Raw genomic sequence first — 22,745 nt, 5'->3', positions numbered from 1 at the left:
TCACCATTTGTTGAAGAACTGGTTGGTACGTTCAAGAATTTATCCGGGTACCCAAACTTTGTTCCTGCGTTTTTTAGGGACTGTATAGAATCGCCATGGAATAATTCTACGGATAAATAAATTAAATTTATTAATGAAATTAGAAATGTTCATTACATACTTATAGTGAGTTATTCTATCTTTATGAACGTTTAAAAAAAACTATAAAAACAAAATGGAATTTTTTTTAAATGTGATTTTTTCCTAAAATTTGGAATATTTTGAATTGCAAAAATATGTATTTTAAAATCAAATGAACCAAACACGAAAAAATCCTGAAATCGCACTACGCCGAGGATGCGAACTCTAATGATTGAGTTGAAATTAAGTATTAGTTCTGGTTTATTACATTCCTCTCTGGCACTACGGCGTAATGAGATTTGAGAGCTTTTCAACAATTGCTGTTACAGCCGAATGAAGAGTTTAATTTGATTTTAAAATGTGCATCTTTGTAGTTCAAAACATCCGAAATTATGAGACAATAATTCCTAAAAAATCGCCCACTCCTTTAGGAACTTTCATTAATAATACACGAACCTTTCTCTGTACCGATGGCACTAGATGCCATTTCTTTGCCATCCAATGATCGAACAGGCTCTTCATTCTCTGAAAAGATCTCATGACCGCTCAGCTCAGAATCGGATTTTGGTGTACTTGGCACATTATTTGCAACTATTTTCACTGCGATTTCGAAATAATTATTCCATATAATAAACAGACAATGCATTTATTTATAAATCATTCATTTTTACGATATACTTACCTACACCTCCAAGTTTGCCTCCATTTTTATTTTTCCCCATCTTCCCGCCCTTTTGGAATGTAGAAGAAAATTTAGTACAAGAAGTTTCACGCAAGTTCACGTTTTCCTCACAGTGTTTAAGAGCAGCTGCTTCATTTCCTTAAATAATCGTGAAAACATTGAAAGGAGTTCTTTTACAATATTTACTATACAGGATGTTTCAGACCAAATGAGACGGTGAAAAAAACTATTTAGTATATTGAAGGAAATATTTTATTCTTGAGAACGAATTTAACAGAATTTCCTTTTAATTGAACATTTAGACTATACGTCAAATTTTTTTATAATTTACAAGGTTTTTAGATTACCCGCCCCACTCTTTTTTTGGAAACTTGATATAATTCGAAATTGATGAAAAAATTTAGGTTTGTTTCGGGAAAAAGACAATATATAGATTTTTCTGGTAGGTAGGTGTAACGAAATATTTTTCACCAACTTCCAGTCACATTTTTTTTAAACTAAAAAACAATGTGACTGGAAGTTGGTGAAAAATATTTCGTTACACCTACCTACCCGAAAAATCTATATATTGTCTTTTTCCCGAAACAAACCTAAATTTTTTCATCAATTTCGAATTATATCAAGTTTCCAAAAAAAGAATGGGACGGGTAATCTAAAAACCTTGTAAATTATAAAAAAAATTTGACGCACTAAAATGCTGAATCGGACCAAATTTCTTCACACAAGAAATGAGGTGCACAGCTTAATGAACGTTTGCTGATACATTATGAGTTCCATACAATAATTTAAATGACAAAATAAAATGTTCCACGAGTTCTTGTGCATAATCTAATAATTCGTGGCATTTTTCGTCGCTCATAATTCTTACTGCCACATGTAGTGTCATGAAATGGTTATAGATGTCGCTGCGCAATGATCGCAATACCACTGGCCCTGTGTATAGAAGAATTTGTCTTAATTCAGTAGCCTTCCACAACTTGATAAATTTCAGTGATCTTGGCTTTCTTGCAAAATCAACTGGAATATATGATTCTATCTCACCCAAACGAGAAGATATCCGTTCTACTTCGATATGCGAAAGCCGATATTCCAAGTCGCCGTCTAATAATAGGTTTAGCATTCTACGGATGATACCCAAATCTAGTAAATGCATGGGGTCATGTGGAACGTTCGTGACTGGACCAAACCCCGGAATTTCTACCAAACAACTAGTAATCCCTCGGTGATGGTATTCTTCGTCGGTTTTATTCCGAAAATCATCATCCGTTCTTGCAGGAGCATGGATTTGTGGAAAACACACCCTTCTGTTAACTAAGTCGCCTTCGACAATGCAAGTAGGACAGCTTGAATACCCCGAATGTCCTTTAGTGCATAAAACAAATGACTTAGCGGGCATGTCACATATTAAGGAGTCGATGGCACATTGTATACGAATATTGTTCACAAGTATTCCTTCCGTACATAATTGTTTCGCTTCAGTCACGAAATCTTGTAAAAAATCGTTAACATTTGTAGGTTTTTTCTCCCCGCAATATATACCGATTACAAATACGTTTTTATATGGCTTTACTGATCCCAATATGGGCCACAACTGTTTTGACGATGATTTCGATAATGATAGACCGTCGATATTGATGGATATTTTGATCACGCTTTCCGGAACAATCGACATATGCTTTACGATAGATTCAACGCCCTTTAATAGGCCTACATGGCAATATTCTCCGGGAGAAACAATTCTTGTTTCTGTATTTCTCGGTGTACTTAATAATGACCGCGGATCCAAAGGCAAATTTGCATGTACAGGATATCGTTTCAATTTCCGTAGCAGTGGTTTCAACGCTACGTGTGGTATGTTATACTGAACAGACCAATTCGAAAGAAATTTTTTCAAATTATCTTCTTCAAGAATATTGTAATCACTTTCAGACTCATCCGATGTGTCTTGCGCACTTTCATCGTTTACTGCATCCATTTCCTGATAATCATCAGCCGCTATCAGTTCTTGCTCCCGTTCTTCTTCTAAATCCTGGTCTGCTTCCTCCTCTACCTCCCTTTCAACCTCTTGAGTATTTTGCTGCTCTTCAATCCCTTCCATCTCCTGATCATCTACTTCCATACCAAGTAGTTCTTGCATTTCTAGCCTCTCATTGTTAACTGTAGTAGAACTAGTTTGTGGTACATCTCGCGGAGGCGATTCAAAAAGTGAATCCATTAATGCGTTAGCTTCTTGTTCTGCAAGTCTTCGGATGTGTCGGTTAGAAATATTCCAACAACTTTTCCGCATTTTATCTATTAAATTTTATTGCGGTATAATCAAATTGGAATGCTATGAAATATGCTATGCTATAAAATCATAATGACTAAGTATTTGTTATTTAGGACGATAACAATGAGTTTGTATTTCTCATCACTATTCTATCACTATTCTAGACAGGGATCACTGTACTCATAATGATAAGAAATACAAACTCATTGTTATTGTCCTAAATAACAATTTTCTGACAGATTTGTTTATTATATTTCCACTTCATCAATAATATTAAATAAATAAATTGTATTTTATTTTTTCTATAAATATATATTTTCTTCTACAACATATAATTATTAATGAAATGATAAATGAGACGATTCTTAAAAATATAAAAGTTATATAAAATAATATTAATTGAATTTAATGAAAACAATTTTTTCCATTCAAAAAATAAATTTATATTAAATAATAAAAATATTAAAATAAAATAATTCTATAAAATAAAAAGTTTTATAAATAAATAATATAATATAATAATTTAAAATTAAAATTAATATCTTTGATATTACAAATCAAATTTTTAAAAATTTAACTATTTAAATTAAATTGAAATATTTAATTCTAAAATTAATTTAATGGAATTTAATATCAAATTATTAATAAATATTTATTAATTATAATTGAATAATTTTTATAATTAAAAAAAATGACGATGACTCGCAATGACAATGTATATCGTATTCAGGATAACAATCATTTTATAATTCTCATCTTTGGGATTACCATGCCATATTGTGTAATATAAAATCAAAGAAATGTGTAAAAGCACAAATATGCAGTTGTGGCAATCCAGGCCATAAACTGTTGTTTTTTCAATGTTGTGGAAAAATGATTACCCAAAAAACCTGAAGCTTTGTTAGTAAGTCTATTTTTATGATCCTAATATAAGACATACGCAATTGCAAAAAATTACAAAAATTGTAAAATTTTGAGCGCATTCGATGCACTTTGATGAAAGTTAGGCCCTGCACACAATAGAGGAATAAATATTAAATATTAGGAATAAGAATTATTTTAAAATAATAAAATCGAAAAAACTCTGATATACAAATACATATTCGAGTATAAAGAGTTCTTACTAATTTATTAGCCCTTTATATTCGAATTTGTATTTGTATATCAGAGTTTTTTCAATTTTATTTATTTTAAAATAATTTATATTCCTAATATTTTCTCTATTGTGCGCAGGGTCTTATGTTGAAAAAACCTGAAGGTAATATTTGGCCGGTATTAAATATGTGATCATCAATTTAGACAAAAATAAAATTTATTATCGCGATCGTATAATATCACTAAATGTTTATCAATAATGGTTCTTCTAATTTATCATGATCGTAATAGACAATTAAAAAGCAATTAATGTATAAGCAACAAATGTAAAATAAGTGATTCAAACATATATATTTTACAACATATTTTGATTCATTAGATTATTAAATATACACAAGTGTGTATGTATGTCTTAAGACATTTAAAAAACAAAGAGGAAACTATATATTATAAGAAAAATGCGAAAATTATTTTTCTCACTGTGTTCTTCCCGATTTATTATCTCGTATTGTTTATAATATATCTATTTGAGACAGTCTATTTTGCACTTCTAATTCACGCAAAGAATAAGAAACACTTTCTGCATTGCTGCTTTTGCTTGAATGCTGTTAGCAAGAAGTGAATCATCCTTTTAAAGACTTCAGCGCATACGCTTCATGTGTTATCATTTTTCAAGGATAACAATTAAGTGGTCTCTGTCAGGATATGGTAAAGAGGATTCAGCGTTATTTTTAATGCAATTGATGGAAAGAGGACTCGGGACTCATCTATCGCGACCGTGAAAATTCTTCAAAGATACTTTGCAATTTGTGATACAATTCTTTTCAACGATCAGCATCTAATAGATCATGAAAACGACGTTACGGTTGAATCATCCGAGGAGCGAGATTGCGTGAATGATATTAGTGAAACATGAGAGAAAGTCAATGAGCGAAGATCCACTCGGACATAAATTTTACAAGTAGTGGCGAGGGCTCATGAAAAAGAAAACAATATATATCAGAGTTATATCAGAGTTGATATTTTATCTGCGACGCTGATCGATACTTTTGAACCAGCGTCACATAGAGAAAATAACAATTCCTCTATTTGCGCATAACCTCGAATTTTGCACTCACATTCCAACGTGTGCGAAAGAAATTTATTGTTGGCGTTTGTATTGGCTTGTAAAAAACAGGAAAAAGTGCCAGGCGGAGCAAAATCACCATGTGGGAACGTGGATGCAAGATTCGAGGTTATGCGCAAATAGAGGAATTATTATTTTTTCTGTGTGACGTTCAAAAATATCGATCAGCGTCGCAAATAAAATATCTGATATAACTCTGATATATATTGTTTCCTTTTTCACGAGCCCTCGCCACTACTTGTAAAATTTATGTCCGAGTAAATCTTCGCTCATTAAAAAACAAAATAAAACAGTAAAAGGTAAAACAGTGCTTAAAAACTATCAAAATTACGACTTTTTTGTTACCTGCAATATATATTCTCTACTACTTCGATTGCCTCAAAATCAGTGCAATGAATATAAATGATGATCCTCCTTTCCACGTTTCCTTTCCACGTTAATTCTTTTTTGTCTTAAGCGCACAGCTTCTTCTTATATCTTTTTGGCTGGTTGATAAACGCACAGCTAAAGGCAAGACAATTGAATAGAAACAAAAACTCGTCGCGCGATGTGCCTCGTTGCGGCCACGCGCCTCGTTGCGGCCACGCGCCTGCGCGCGGCGCGGCAGCATGGCAGAGAGTCCGCATTCAGCAAACTCAACAGTTGGGCAGCGTTATTAGGGGTGCTTTCCAATAAGGACACAGTGTGACACAGAGTATCATTCTATCTTTGTTGTTCACTGGTATTGAAAGAAGATAGAATGATACTCTGTGTCACACCACAGTATATACAGTAGCGCAACTCTCTGTCGGCACCTTTGATGTTTGTGTAACATAAAATGGAACGCGCATGCGTGAAATCAGCGAGTATAACCAGTACTGCCATCTAAACTTTTATCTCATTTTCTCTTTATTTTCGCTCTCTTTTTAGCACATTACTACATGTAAAATAAATTAATTTTAATAAAAATTATGTATATAAAAGATCACACATTGTTAATAATATAATGTCTAATATATATAAGACAAATAAATACATAAACAAATATAAAATATTATATAACATAATTTAAATATTAAAATAAATAATAATTTATACTTGACATAACAGATAACAAAAGAATCACGTCAAATATTCATATATTTACATATTAATGTGCACACATATATATTTAACACAATTAAAAGCTTAAAATTAAAAGAAATATTTAAAAAATTTTTATAACATATAATAATATATGCGTTTAATTAAAATCTATATATTAAAGCAAATAAATGAATAAAAAAACCAAGATATTTATTAAATATATTTATTAATAAATAATTCTATATTATATATATATTTTATAACAAATATTTTATAGGAAAATTATAAAGTGCGTAATTATAATTTATGTTTTATTTTATCTTAAGAAATTATAATGTACTATAATGTACAATAAATTATACATATGTACTTATATCGCAAATTATTTATTATTATTTTTTCTCTTTCAAATCTCTCACCTAACCATACCTCAGCTACTCGATCCCTCAGTATGAATTAGAGAGAGAAAATCAAAAGAAAGAGTGAGAGAAAAGTTCAGATGGCGGTACTGAATATACTCGCTGATTTCGCGCATGCGTACTCCATTTTATGTATCAAGAAATTGAGAGAGTTGCGCTACTGTATATACTGTGGTCACACTGTGTCCTTATTGGAAAGCACCCTAGATTTTCCGCTGAATCTCGACACTGATTTGTTGGTTCTAAAAGTAAGAGCCAATCACATTCGATTGCTATAAAGCGGTTTGTTCTGCTGAATTGCGTGTTGGTGTTGTTTTTCACTAACCAGCATACTTATTTATTACACAATTCACATTTCTACAAAATATTAAACGTGATTTACGACGTATATATATATTTACATTATTATTTTGGACGTAATTCACATAATTCGTGTGCGATATCCTCAGAATATCCCCAGAATATTACGTCTATATACGGGATATTCGGGATGAATTCCAAAAATATATGCAGAATCTACGATATGAATGCAAAATGTGATATTCTGTGTGCGATATCCTCAGAATATCCTCAGAATATTACGTCTATATACGGGATATTCGGAATGAATTCCAAAATATATGCAGAATCTACGATATGAATGCAAAATGTGATATTCTGTGTGCGATATCCTCAGAATATCCTCAGAATATACAAAATATTCTTAGTCCATTATATACTGCTTACGATCATCAGTATATTCTCATAATGTTACGTATATGTATGGGAGATTCCGTATGAATTCAGAATATACGGAGAATATCATGTGCTATCTGGGTCTATGCATAAATATATTAAGATAAGATTACCTAAAACTAAATAATTTATAAGATATTTTGTATTCTTCGTCAAAATATTATAACTTTCAAGCTCCTGTGTAATTCGAAAAATAGTCAATAAAAAATACTTTATTATAGTGTTTTGGAATGCTCTCAAGATAAGCTATACAATGAAAAGTAGGTTGTATGTTTTATTTAAAAAATTAAAGGTGATTTTTACGTAATCTCCAAACGATTATGCAAGGTCACACCAATAACACCATCTTATATCGTTCTCAAAACCCTACAATTTTTATCTAAAACATTTTTTCTCTAAAACTCTGTTATTTCGAGATATTAGCTTGTTAAAATGAAACATCCTGTATATTATACATTTATATTATAATATTATCTTTGGGTGTAGTTCTGAAAACTGACTACCTCCGATTTGGATAAAATTTTGTGAAAAGCTTCCTTTTAGCTTAAAATGGATGCCTGTAAAGGGAATTTTGGCGACTCCTACAAAAAAGTCATTTTTTAACCAAAAATAGTAAAAAATATAATAAGGTAAATAGGAGAGAGAGATTGTCTTGACCTTGACAAAATATGTTAAGGTTACTGTTCTGAATATACTCCGAAAAGTTTTAAGTTTTGTTTATGGTTTATTAAATTGTTATTAACAATTAAATCATCCTTTCACGCGAAGCGAGGTTCCATCCAGACCTATGTGTCTAGTTTTTTGGTAGTGGGGTCCCCCGCAGGGGGGCGGAACCCACTGTGTCCACGCATACACTTTTGCACGGGAAGTGAGGTTTCACATGGGTTTGCAAATTTCCACGCGAAGCGAGGTTCAACGCAAACCTATGTGTCTAGTTTTATGGTAGTGGAGCCCCCCGCAGGGGGGCGGAACCCACTGTGTCCACGCATACACTTTTGCACGTGAAGCGAGGTTCCACATGGGTTTGCAACTTTCCAAGCAAAACAAGGTCCACCCTCATCACTCTCTGCTTTCAGCGCGAAATAAGGTCTATATTTGCGAAATTCGACATGGGTTTGCAACTTTTCACGCAAAGCGAGGTTCATCCCCATCGCCCCCTGCTTTCAGCGCGAAACGTGGTCTATATTTGTTCACACGTGTACTTCACAAGATAAAGCAAAGTTCTGATTCATCCCTGGGACATAGGTTTGAGTTAGATTATATTTTTTGTTAAAAAATGACTTTTTTTATAGGAGTCGCCAAAATTCCCTTTACAGGCATCCATTTTAAGCTAACAGGAAGCTTTTCACAAAATTTTATCGAAATCGGAGGCAGTCGGTTTTCGGAACTTTATTCTTATCTTTAGTATTATTAAATTTAAGAATTAGTATATTTTATATTAATATATTAATAATATATTAATTATTTTATATAAATATAATATATTAATATATTTATTCAACATATTTACCTTGAATTTGCTTTGAATTATTTTTTGACAATATTATACGACTTATAAGTAATACCAGATGTTTGTCCAATAAGAATACTTATGTAGTCCAACTTGTGCACAAGATGTGATCAATTACTGCAAATATTAAAATCAATTTTTTAAATACACGTTTAATATATTTATTACTTAATTTTATAAATTTAATTATATATATATGTATCGTCACGTCAGCTGACCAACAAAACTCGTCGTAAATTCAAGACAGTCAATCAAAAACATCAAAAATTAATTGTGATAAGGACGTACTCTTCTCGCTCATATGCGTTACACACGTTAACTTAGAAATCGTTCTTTTACAATATACTTTTATTGGAACTGTATACGTTCACATCACCAAAATGAGTCAACATTAGATGCACAAATATTCATATGTGTTATTTTGTTGTTATGGAAACTTTATTGCTATGAGACTTCTGTAAAAAAAGAATGACGAATTTCTTATTAATTATTATACAGACGAACTTCATGCACTACGCACGCACTTTTCACATCAATAGAAGATTTCTATTTATTCTTTTTTATCTTTCCTTATCTTGTAGTAAAACTAAGAAACATATATATGTATATACATATATCACATCCGTTTATTAAAAAATTTGTTGGTTTTACATGTAAAATAAGGAATAGTAAAAAATAAAAAAAAATAAAAAGATAAATAATAAAAAAACTAAAATGTTCCAATAATGCAGAAAACGTGTGTGTGTGTGTGTGTGTGTGTGTGTGTGTATACAGGGTGTTCAAAAAAGACCGGAACCCCTGAATAACTCAGAATAATCGAATTCTAGGAAGAAAACACCCCAGACAAAAGTTGTAGGGTTAAAGAAAAGGGACTTGATGGTGACCTAGAACTTGACCTTGAGATCAAGTTTAGAGGTCATTCGAAGGTCAACTGGAATTTTTTAAATAGAAACCCCCATTTTTTACCCCGGATTCGGAAAGAGCGGGAAATTTTACGTTCAGAAAGGTACTTAAGTCATGGGTTAGATAAGATGACCTTTAGGGGTCAAATTGTATAGGACAGAAGAATCTATCAATAACTAACTTTAATCATGTTCTAGGAGGAAAACACCCCAGACAAAAGTTGTAGGGTTAAAAAAGAGACTTGATGTTTTATCTTGAACTTGACCTTGAGATCAAGTTTAGAGGTCATTTGAAGGTCAACTCGAATTTTTAAAATGGGAACTCCTATTTTTCGTTCAAGCGCGAGCGTACACCCACTGCTCGTAGGTGATGTGCTCGGTCCTAAAACGGACTGTATCTTGAAAACTAAACGCTTGCCCATCTTGATCCTGGACTCGTTTTAAAGGGGAAGATTTCTACTTTTTTTAAAGATTTTTTTGAAGGAAATCGAAGATGTCTAAATTTGAGAAAAAATTGATTTCTATTTTGTTTTTTTGAAAATCTTAAATAAATTTTTACTTCCTCAAAAAATTGATTTTACAAAATTAAAGTATGTAAAAAAAACCTTTTAAAACCACATCTTATTTTATAAATCGTAGTCTACTGAAATTTATCAGCGTTTGAAGTTGGACGCGACGGCCCAAATGATAAAAATTCAAATCCCAGTTAATAAAGAGTCCGTTGGGCGTGGGCCAAAAGATTTGAACAACAATTTTACTTCTGATAAAACTACAATTTCTGCAAATTTTGCGCCACAAAATTATTGCAGCAACATTTTGTAACATTTCTGCAATGTTGCAATTTTGCAAAGAAATATTTCTGCAATATTTTTGTGCCGTATCTGTTCGATAATCTCTTTTTGTTATATGTACGAACTCTGCTGAATGATAAGTAGATAATATGTATTGTAATGATAAGTCGATAACAGACATGTATTCTTCTCGATTATCTTGCCATTTGATTGCAAGTAACTTGTTTGTAGAGCGGAAATATATTTCACCTTTTCTTAATTTTTCTTCCAATTTTGGCATATATTTCCGTCGTTGTTTTACTATACCTCAAGCATTTGTATTATTTTTATGAAGCAAATTAAACAATGTCGGACTAGTATACCAATTATCAACAAATAACATATGCCCTTTGCCTAAATATGACTCTAATAATGTAAGTACCATTTTGCCTGATATTCCAAGTGCTTTTTTATTTGATACATTAAAATTACATTAGAATTACATTAGAATTATAGCCTGTATAAATAATAAAAGCTTGAATATGTCCACTTTTACAATCGTACAAAACGAAAGATTTTATGCCGAATCTGTTTAGACGGAATATATACTGCTTAAAACTTAATCTTCCTTTAAATAACAATAAACTTTCATTTATACATAAATTACGAAATGGAAACAAATAATTTTTAAAAGATGCGCGGAGTTTATTAACAACTTCATGTATTTTTATCAATCGATCAGAACTAACTGTTGTAATATCATTAAAGTGTAACATTTTTAATAAAAAAAACATATATCTGTCTCGAAACATAATCTGATTAAAAATATCTGTACGCAATCTATCTTTTGACTAGAATTCTGTATAATGTAATTTTTTTATTCGCGACATCAGTTTTTTTTTTTGTATTAAATTTAATGGAAAAAAAAACAGAAAATTTTATTTACTGTAGTTTCTTTTTCATAACTATTTGAGAAAAAACGTATGTTATTATTCATTGCATAGTGACAGTAAATATTTGCTTTTACTGCAATAAATGCGACTAATTCTTCAGAAAAAAAATAATTGAAAATAATCTAACGCAATGGAAAACCAATAAAGATAAGATTTTATGCCAGAACCATTCATATCAAATTTGAATATTCTTAATTGCAAATTTGTATGTGATCTATTTATTTCCTCACATTCTGTTTCTTCTAAATATCTAAATTATCGACTTCGTTTTCCGATTCCGATGAATTCAATATTCGCCTTCGTAAATTTTTTCTATTATTTAATGCAAGATGCGAACATTCTCTATCAACACCTCTCACCATTTTTGATTTTGTATCGCTTAATAATTTTTCTTTTATTACACTTAGTATAACCATATTAGGACGAACAAGTCTACAAAATTAAAAGAAATAAAATAATTAAAAATAATACTACTAATACAACTACAAACTCAAAAGCAATAATATATACCTGATAATGATACGTCGACAAACAAATAATTATTTTCTTCAAAGATTTTATCAATATACTATTAAGAAATGGAAGTATATCTTAATTGTGAACTCTTGGCGATCATACTTAATACTGCCGTTGAATATGTTTTTTTTTTTTTTTTTTTTGATAAAACAAATGCAGACAAATAAAACATGAAAATATTTCTATGATGACAAAATATAATTTTAAAAAAATTATAAGCGATACAAATCAGAAATGGAAAAAGATATTGATAGAGAACTTTTTCATCTTGCATATTAAGTAATATAATAATAACAATAATACTTATAATAACAATAATACTAAACAATAATAATAATAATAACAGCAAAAATTTACGTAAAGTTTCCAATAATAAGATATTTAGCGACATTATATATAATAAAAAGAAGCCACTTTAGTGACGTTTTGTCCCAAACAATCGTTTAGAGTAGAGGGAAGTCATTGTAGTGACGTCTTGACCCAAAACATTGTTTAGAGGAAAGCCACTAGTGGAGCGTCGTATTCAAAGGTTTAATATCTTATTCCATATACACTTACATTCAAATAATCTTGACAACATTATAAGTTTGATTTTGTTAGCTTATATTCATGTCGTAGAGTTGAAACCATTTTTATCGTGTTTTGTCTTAAGGGACATCCACGAAAATTTTTTCATGTATATTTTTTTGATTTTTTTTGCAGAATGGAATAAAACAAGAACAACATCCTTTCAATTGCTTTAAACTACCATTTTTTTGCGTTCATATTATTTATGAACAGATACACAAAATTTTAAAAATTGTAAGCTGTATTTTATCATATAAAATCGGTTTCAACTTTACGTCGTGATAATATCTTCGGTTAACTTTGGACATTTCCGGAACATTAACGAACATTTTGAATATTCATTTATAAAACACTTCAATTAATAATAAACTCAAGTTTTTTTTAAGAGTAACCAATAAATTACAATAAAATTTATATACAAACTATCAAATTATGTTTATAAAAAAAGTTTTTTTACTTACTCTAGGCGCAAAGATTATTGGTAGAACTTGCGGGAAGTAAAATTAAATTATTTGCGCGGCTATAGAAAATCACAGTGCAATAAAATTAGTTAAAAAACTTCATCGCAGAATCAAATATATTAGCAAATTATATTGAATGATGTTCATGATTTCTGTACGATTTTGGTAACTTTTATGTATATACTGTCAGTACTCGATAAATATTATTTATCAGAATATCAAGTTATTTTATGTTAATATTGATAAAATTTTGGTGTACAGAGATAATATATATTATAGTTAATAATTTTAGCATGTCTCTGAAGAATTCTCAAGTGAGAAGAAAATAATTCTAAAATATTATTTAAATTCTTATCAGAAAATAAGATAAAAGAAGAAATAATATTATGCTATTAAACAATTAGCATAATTGTATTGTTATAATATTAATTTGTTATATATTTTATATCCTCTTAAATTGACTACGATAATGACAAAGAACATTTGTATATAAGCAATGGGAAAGATTTATTAATATATAGAAAAAAGAAAAATGTGCTTTAAATATAAAATTATTATAAAATTTTTTAGAAGTAAATAGAAATTAGTACGGTTTTGTTTCAAATGTATAAATTAAATAAAATCTGTCTAATAAAATCTCTCGTGAGAATACTATTGATTTTTCGATAATGTTCTATTTTAATATGTGTCGAATGTAATTGGAAGAATTAATATACGTAAAAATGAAATATAGCGTTTTGTTTGAATTAAATAAAAGTAGCTTTTCAAATTTTGAAAGTTTACCTTAAAAAAATAATTCTATTAATAAAGTGTTCCAATCAAAACATATTTTAGAGATATTATTTGAGATAATTATATAGGATATTATTGCTCCTTATATTATAAAATATAAAAGATAAATAATTAAATACATCATCTGTGTGTATTTCAATATTTTGTACAAAAATATTTTTTTTTAAATATTTTAAGTTTAATTTATTTTTCATTGCATGTCTTTTTTGTGGTCTCCATAAATCTTTTTAAATTATAACTCTTATCTGTACAATAATTACAGTAATTGTAAGTAAGTTTCTGAAAAGAAGAGAAAATAAATTATCAAAAATTTAAACTATTAGGAAAAAATATATATTATGTTTGTTTATTATTTTTTGGATGCTTTTTATATTATTTTTCTTTAAAGTACAATTTTTATTTAAATTATTTTTTGTACCAACTTATATTCTTCAAATCCTTCAGCTTTTTTGTCATTAATTGTTAATTTTTCTACTTTGAGAACAAGCTCTATACAAAAATTCATCGATTAACATAAAAATTAAATTGTTGATTCACCAAAGCTATTTGTGAGTTAAATTTAATATTAGTAATTAAGCAGATTTGTTGGACAGAAAGTTATATATGATATTTGTTCGACAGAAAGATATATATGAAAGCAATTGTGTCAGTATGCTCATGGAACAAACTCTTTTATTATCAAATTTGATCATAGCAGCAAGTTATTTTGTGTAGTAAATTAATAATATAGAAAAATAATTTGAGTTCGAAAAATATAATTTAATAATTTTAATAAAAATAAAGCAATTATAATGATTGCTATATTGGAGATATAATAGATTTTTTTTATTCATTCTTTTTACCCCAAAATTGCTTTTTATGGTAATTAATTTAATTTTTAATTTTTAATGATAACTCTGTTAATTGTTATTAATAAATATGTTGTAAAGAAATTTGCTTTAAATTAATAACATGTATAATTTCAAATTTATTAATTTGATTTATTAATCAGGAAAGTTATTTTTTCAGTAAATAAACATAAACGATTCTTTAATTGATTACAATTTATTGTACATGCATATATGGGCATTCCGATATAAACTGCCAGTGGTGAAAATTTATAGTTTACGTTACGTATATTATAGATAGATTTTTCATACTGACAATGAGTACTGACAATGAGTGTAATTCCTGTAATGTTTTAACATGCGAAAAAATCCGTGGACAAGCAAAGCGTTTTGCGCGTAGCAAATGTTAACAAATCATGTTTGTATGTAATTATATTACATATAAAATTCACCTTAAAATCCCCTAATATCACACACTTTACGATCTATTTATCGCATGTTTAAAGCTTCTTTCATCGGCATGTGATATTCGTTAATTCTCCCTCTTTTCCTTAAAATGCATTTTAATTTTTTGAAAAGAATCTATCATAATGTTTTTTATAAGCAAAATTGATTTTATGGGAAATATTATTTTAAATTACAATTTCAAATTGCAAATATTATTTCAAATTACAAATATTATTATAAAATTATAAAATGCTTTAGAAATTGAATATTTTCTATGTCTTGGCTAGTTGTTGATTAATTTTAGTTTTGATTTTTACATTTTTTGGGGGTACATTATTTTTTACGGGAAATTCTTTTTAAAAATTATTTTAGGTATAAAATAGATACATATACATACATATAATATAAATGGTATAAATGGTATAAAAGGTATAAATGGTATAAATGATATAAAAGGTATAAAAAGGCAAATCCTTAATTTTTAACATTTGATATAATATTGTCGTAATTTTGCCTTCTTTTCATATAAAGGATATATAGTATATTGCTCGAAATAATCATAATCTTCGTCAGTAACCTGTTACTGATAAACACATTGCCTTGTGTTGATCCTCCAATGTAGCTTCTTTATCACTAGAACAACACGCGCGCGCGCAATTCTTCGGTTTTATGTTAAAAAAAATATATATTTTTGAAAATAATGTAAAGTTTGTTTAAACTCGATTAATATTTTTTCACGGAACTTAGCTGTTAAAGCGTTAATTTGCTAATTAAATTTTAAAATAATACACACATATATATATACATAATTTGAATATTTTATTTTCAGATCAATGTGTACTGTGTACTACAACTCTGCTCTTGTACGTATCGGTGAGTAAGAAATTGTTTATTTTATAACATTTCTATAGCGGTAATGGGAATGTATATAATATGTTGAAAATATTAAAATAATAATATGTTTCAAATAATATGTTATAATATCTTATTCGCGATTAATATTTTTTGACAAAAATCAACTGATAATTGTCAAAAATATTAATCGAATTTAAAATATTATAACATCCCTTTCTAAAAAAGGCATGTTTAGTCGATTCTCGCAAGTATTGTTGCATCTTTTCCGCGATACTGATTGACTGTTTCGATTTGCATTGTGCGTTACATTCGTAACATCGAGAGGCTGTCACCGTGAGGGTTAGTAATTTAACAGTTTGTTCAAAATAAAATAAAATAAAATAATATGTTTGAAATAATATGTTATAATACTTTATCCGCGATTAATATTTTTTGACAGAAATCAGCTGATAACTGTCAAAAATATTAATTGAGTTTAAGTATTATAACCTATTATTTAAAACTAATATTATTTTATTTGATTTAATTTTAAACAAATTGTCAAACTGCTAATTCTCGCGAACAGTCTCTCGATGCTACGAATATAACGCACAACGCGAATCTTGACAGCCAACGAGCATCGTGGAAAAGTGACAACAATAAACTTCGAGATATTCGATCAATCGACTTTACATATCTTTTTTAAAAAAGGATTTTTCGTCTTTTTTTATCAAATTATTTAATAATTGAGGTTCATCTGCTACTATCGCTTCCGTATTATTTTCTGTTTCTTCCAATTGGAAATTTAAATTTTTTAAATTTTGCTAAACATAATTTATTATGATCATTTGGCAATGTAATATATAAGATAGAATAAATCATTATTGTGCTTTAATTACGTTAAAACGGCAAATACTTTTTTAACATTAATTGTCCCTTCGCAAATAATTTTTGATTTTGTCGAAATACCTCTAACTAATACACATAATTTATAATTATTATTTAATGGATCAGTATAAGATATAATTTATTCAATATTTCCTGTAACAAAAGTGGTAAATGAAATATTCTACCTTTAACTTTTTTTACCTTTAACCATTTGTTTTCGAGGCAACTTCTTATTAATAACAGTTCTTATTTTAAGAACAGTTTCATACGTTTTAACTCTCCGTATAAAAATATTTTTAAATGTATTAAGAGATAATATTACTTCGTGCACTTCATCTAAGAAGATTATTTAAGATGCAATATATAGAAATTAAGCCCTTTCAAAAGTTGCTTACACAATAATTACATATATATTACGCATTAACTTTTTATTGTTGTACATACGTCATGAAATCTCTTCAAATTTGAATGTCTATTTGTGCTCTTGAAGACTATTGACTTTAGAAATATCTTTTTTATAACAATCTCTCGCATGATTCGCAAATATGTTGTAGTGTGTTTACTGAGCGTTTAGTCAAGACTTTAAATGCTTTATGATGTTTAGAAATAATATCATTATTACTCAAAATTGTATTGGTCTGTTGATATTTACATATATCTGCTTTTTCTTGTGCAGAAGTCACAATTTTATTTATTGTGTTTATGTCAGCATGAATTAATGCTTTGTCTAAATATTCAGTTTTTCGATAATAAAACTGTAAGTTGATAAATTAAACGCTTCATATATCTTACTTTTGAAAAATGAGGCGATATAATAATTGAATTGAAAGAAATATACCTTTGCAAAATGTTAAATCTATATGACAGCTACGCATATGATCCAATTTCGCATTTGAAGTTTTTATAGTATATGTATGAATACTTTGCACACATCAATTTTGGTGCATTCTTTAAAGTACATCTATTTACAGTTTCGAGGAACTTCTGATAATGGTCAATTAAAAGCGAATCGTAAATTTTACAATTGAAGTATTACACGACCAAGATTTATCTGTTATGGATCTATCTGTTATTAATGATAATTTATTTACTACTTTTCCTTCTGTATTCATTACCAAAGGTTCAAATGAAGTTGCATTATGATGATATGTAGACTCAAAAAAATAATTTTCAGATGAGGCTGTACGTCTAAATTCGCCACATAATGCAGTTAATTTGTCTTTAATTGTAGAACATTCTGCGACAAGAGTTAAGCTTCTGCTTTCTTCTAATTAAAGTTAATTTTGTATATATTGCGAATAGTATGTACCAACATACAATATTTTCGTTACGGCTTTTAATTATTTCTCAATATGATCTCTAATATTGAGTTTATTTAATGATACTTTTAAGTATTTCTAAAGATTTATGAATTTTTATAGAATTTCTCGACCAGAATTAGAATTATATTTGTGGATTTTTTTTTCTCTTTTTATAAATAAATCTTCTAATAGTGTAATATTTAAATTGCGGATGTATTCCACGCAAAATAGCCCGCAATTGTTAGTCGCTTCTTCCTGTTCCTTCCAAGGACATCCGGACAAAATATATCTTTACTGATGGCTCATGGTATTTCAATGCCTTAGAAATTTTTTGTGCTCTTTTCAAAGTACCTTTTTTTAATGAATTTAAAATTACTATTAAATAATTTCACTGCAGTACTCCGTTAAAATATCTTTTTTTAAAATTATTAAATAATAATGAGTGTATATACAAGTAGATTAACTATAAGAAAGATTTTTCAAAAAAGTTACTATTTCGAGCTGTTGAAGCGGTATACCTGATAATGATGCAGAGTCCGTATTATACATTTTGAGATTTGCATTGGAAATCATTTTTGTGAAAAAGGAAAGAGATGTAATGATATCTATAGAAATATATATATTCTCGATTTTGGAAGATTTTTCGATATTCTATTTGACCAAAAGAACTCATTAATTTAACTATCCTCGGAACTGCTGGTTGTCTACGTCATCAAAAAAAGGATCTGATTCGTTATATCTTAACGAAGGCAAAAGTATCGGCAAAATATGACAGATTCTCACCCGTTTCTAGTGAATCATGTCCCTCTGATTATAAGTCCCAATATTCCTATGGTACGCACAATGCATATACACACATTTTTTTAATTTGCATATGTAAAATATAAATCAAGAATATATACAATTTAGGAAAAAGATTTTAAAAAATTTTTTTAATTAATTAAAAGATCAATTAAAACAATTATTAATTAAATTTAAATAAAAGAAGATTAGGATTTTGTTATAACTTCCTCAAATAGTGCTTTTACAATAATTGATACTTTAAAATATGCATATTTCACATTTTCTAATGTTGCATTGAATTTAAAAAAAATGTTTGAATTTTAGTTTTTCAGGAGAGAAAGAGAAAGATTGCACAAGCTTCTACATATTCCCCTTTGAGGCCTAATATTGTCCCTATGGATATATTGCATATATGTAGAATATAAATCAAAAATAAAAATTTAAGAAAAAGATTAATTAAATATAAATAAAAGAAGTTTAGATTTTGGTTATACCTTTCCTAAATAGTTTCGCAGTGTTGATGCACAAAACTGCATCGTAGGCTTCTGTTTTAATCAATATCTAGAAGTTTCGCCGTGTCACCGCTGGGATTTCTGCTGCAAAAGTCGCCATTCTCTTCGGTCCGGCCAGGGTCTATCGCTCCGATCAACAACTGATTATTTCGGCAGTTCAAGTTTGACAGTTGATCCAAGTAGGGATTTAATTTCTCGCTGTAATCCTTGTTCCTCATTATGCGTTCGGCGGTTTTATTATAGTCCACCGTGGGAGTTACTATGTTGTTGAGCATACGGAGAAATTTTTAAAACAACACATACAATTTTATTGCATAATAGGCATTCTGCTCTGGTATTATTAATTTTTTGAAAATTTGTTTTCCACGTATTATTATTTAAAGTAGAAATTTCTTTGTACTCATGGTTCAAATGTGTTTTTAAATAAATAAATCTTTAATTATCTACCATCTCACTCTCGATCTTTCTCTTGTGCGATTATTGTATATATTGAAGTCGAGACGTTTCCAAAACGCTGTAATAAAATATTTTTTTATTAAGTACTTTTTGAATTATAAAACTTGAAAATTACAGTACCGCCGACATTCGCATTACCCAAGATGTATCACGTGGAGGTTGCCCAGTCGGATTTACATCTCGTGTATGTATGTGTGCGTGTGCGTGTGTGTGCGCGCGCGCGCATGCATGTGTTATGTGTCAGCACAGCCAGAGATAAGGATCCCGAAGTTCGTCAGTCCCCCGGTATTTTACGACTCCAAACCCTCTCTGTGCGCACGAGTGTGTGTGTGTGTGTGTGTGTGTGTGTGTGTGTGTGTATGTGTGTGTGTTAAATGTAATTAAAGAATTAATGTATTAGGTGTTCAAATTGATGTCTGTTTACTGCTTGACAGTGTGCCAAAATGTAGATAATTTGCACTCTTTGCAGTACATTTTCTAGCATTTCCTGTCCAATTGAATTCGAAACGTCTAATATTCTGGCTCGTAATTTATCAATGTTGGCAGGTTTTGTTTCGTATATCTTGCTCTTCAAATATCCCCAATAAAAATAATCTAGTGGAGTTAGGTCTGGTGATCTAGGTAGCCACTTGATTGTACCTCTTCTATCAATTCATTTATTAGAAAATGTTTCATTCAGAAAATCACGAGTCATTACGGCAAAGTGAGCTGGAGCCCCATCCTGCTGGAACCAAACATGTTCAAAAGCAATTCCTGTAATGTTTTGGACATACGTGGCACGACTTCGGTTTTTAATAGGTGTACGTAATTGTGTGCATTTATATTCCCTTCAATAAAAACGGTCCTACAATATGTATGATGACCTATTATCTCAGCCCAAACATTTAGTTTCTGGGAATATTGAGTGTGACAATCCCTCATCTATTGGGGATTATAGTTAGCCCAATATTAAATTTTGACGATTGAGAGATCCGTTTAACTCGAAGGTGGTCTCGTCAGAAAAACAAATCCAATTAAAAAATTGATGGTTCTCATCATATCGTCTCATCATTTCTTCGCAAAATTTAATTCTTCTGTCAATATCATTCTCAGACAGTTTTTGAACGAGTCTCATTTTATACGGGAGGTAATCATGTTTCTTCAAAATGTCTGCGACCGATTTTCGGCTTATATTGCACTGAGCTATTTTCGAAGGAGGCTTAAGGGGATTTTCGATAACACTTTGTAGAACTTTCAAAGCTACATCATCGTTACTTGCTGTTTTTGATTTCCCGGATCTTCTTTCATCTGCAACTGAACTTGTTCTTTCGCGAAACTATTCGATAGACAGCAACTTTAGAAATTGGATCGCGATGAGGATGTGTTACTAAACAGATTCGCGACGTCTTGGTAGAATCTCATTTTATCATTATACCCTCGCATCATAAGAATATAGTAATTCTCTCTGTATGAGTTAGATGCATTTTTAAAAGTAATCAGATATGTAATGGTACAATCGTAGAAAAATTAAAGATTTTATGTAGAAAAAGTGATAAGGAATGACGGATTTCTCAGATATTATTAAATTGTACGAGTATGAAGTTCGCGTTCTTCTGCCTTCATATTTTCAGGATAATAATAACGCAGGGCGTGTAATGGTCCAAATATGATTTATTTTCGACGGTGCTAATAAATAAATAAGAAAAAAATATTTTTATGCGATTTATCCTCCAGTCCGAAAGCTTTCAGTAACTCGAATAAGCGCATCGGCATATAATTAACACTGTCGATGAATTTTGTATGTCGTTAATTTTGAAATTAGTTAATGTTCCTTGGGGAGATAGGCCCCCGGGGTGCAATATAAAAAATAAATTCATTAGCGGGGGACAATCACTCCCCCCCCCAACCCATCTCTGAACACTATATGCAATTAAACGCATGAGGGAAGCCTAAGCTCCTCAGAGTCAAGAGTTAAAAAGCTGATATGAAAATTGACCCGGTCGACTGACCGGGGCGATGTATTGTATATAATTTCTAAAAATTTACCTTTAAAAAAAGGTAAAAAGAAACGCCAAGTATAAGCACGCCAGTAATGAAAAATTACCCATTGCAAACTCATGTAGAATCGTACGAAAAATTACTCATTGCAAACCTATGTAGAATCGTATGAAAAATTACCCACTGCAAACCCATGTAGAATCGCACAAGAAAAATAATAATATCAAAAAAATTGCGCCATGTAAAAGTAGAAACTTGTATCAGTGAAAAATTAAAGTTGCAAACCCATATAAAGTCGTATATAGACTTCTCTTCACGCTGAAAGTTGTATGAAAAATTACCTACTGCAAACCCATGTAGAATCGTAATAATAAAAAAAGGATAATACAAACACAAAAAAATTAAAAATTAATAGAAAAATTAAAAATTATTACAAATTAAAAAATTTAAAAAAAATTGGTGCTGTTAAATTAAACAATTTGTTAAAGTTAATTTTGAAATTTGTTTTGAAATTTTGAAATCGACGACGAGAGAATAAAGAATTTCTAATTTTTTTGTAAATAATTAATATATAATTTTATTGTGAGTAAACTTACGTGAAGATTCTGCCTTGGATTCTTCTTCCGCTTGTCGTCTTTGGGTGAGGAAAGCCAGTTTTACAGGGGTGTTATTCGCTATGAATAATTAATAACGATTGAAAATTTAACTTTATAATATAATCACGGTTGCAATTTTCTC

At 29.5% G+C, this 22,745-nt stretch overlaps 2 protein-coding genes and 1 long non-coding RNA gene across 9 annotated transcripts in view; 2 read left to right on the top strand and 1 right to left on the bottom strand.

The window, feature by feature from the left end:
- Positions 1–22,745, top strand: part of LOC145939490 (uncharacterized) — a 342,686-nt gene that overhangs the window by 166,192 nt on the left and 153,749 nt on the right. The window lies entirely within an intron of this gene.
- Bi (T-box transcription factor bifid) overlaps positions 1–22,745 on the bottom strand; it is a 265,203-nt gene that overhangs the window by 112,297 nt on the left and 130,161 nt on the right. The window lies entirely within an intron of this gene.
- LOC145944199 (uncharacterized) overlaps positions 1–22,745 on the top strand; it is a 93,500-nt gene that overhangs the window by 10,622 nt on the left and 60,133 nt on the right. Inside the window, exon 4 of the mRNA XM_083052401.1 lies at positions 16,086–16,129. Coding sequence (XP_082908527.1) covers positions 16,086–16,129 — 44 coding nt within the window. The remainder of the gene's footprint in view (positions 1–16,085; positions 16,130–22,745) is intronic.

Source organism: Prenolepis imparis, unplaced genomic scaffold (genome assembly GCF_030444845.1).
Source record: "Prenolepis imparis isolate NDT839.2.m4 unplaced genomic scaffold, iyPreImpa1.0 SCAF_1, whole genome shotgun sequence".
In the NCBI taxonomy this organism is placed as follows: domain Eukaryota; kingdom Metazoa; phylum Arthropoda; class Insecta; order Hymenoptera; family Formicidae; genus Prenolepis; species Prenolepis imparis.
This window is presented reverse-complemented; position numbering and strand designations above follow the sequence as displayed.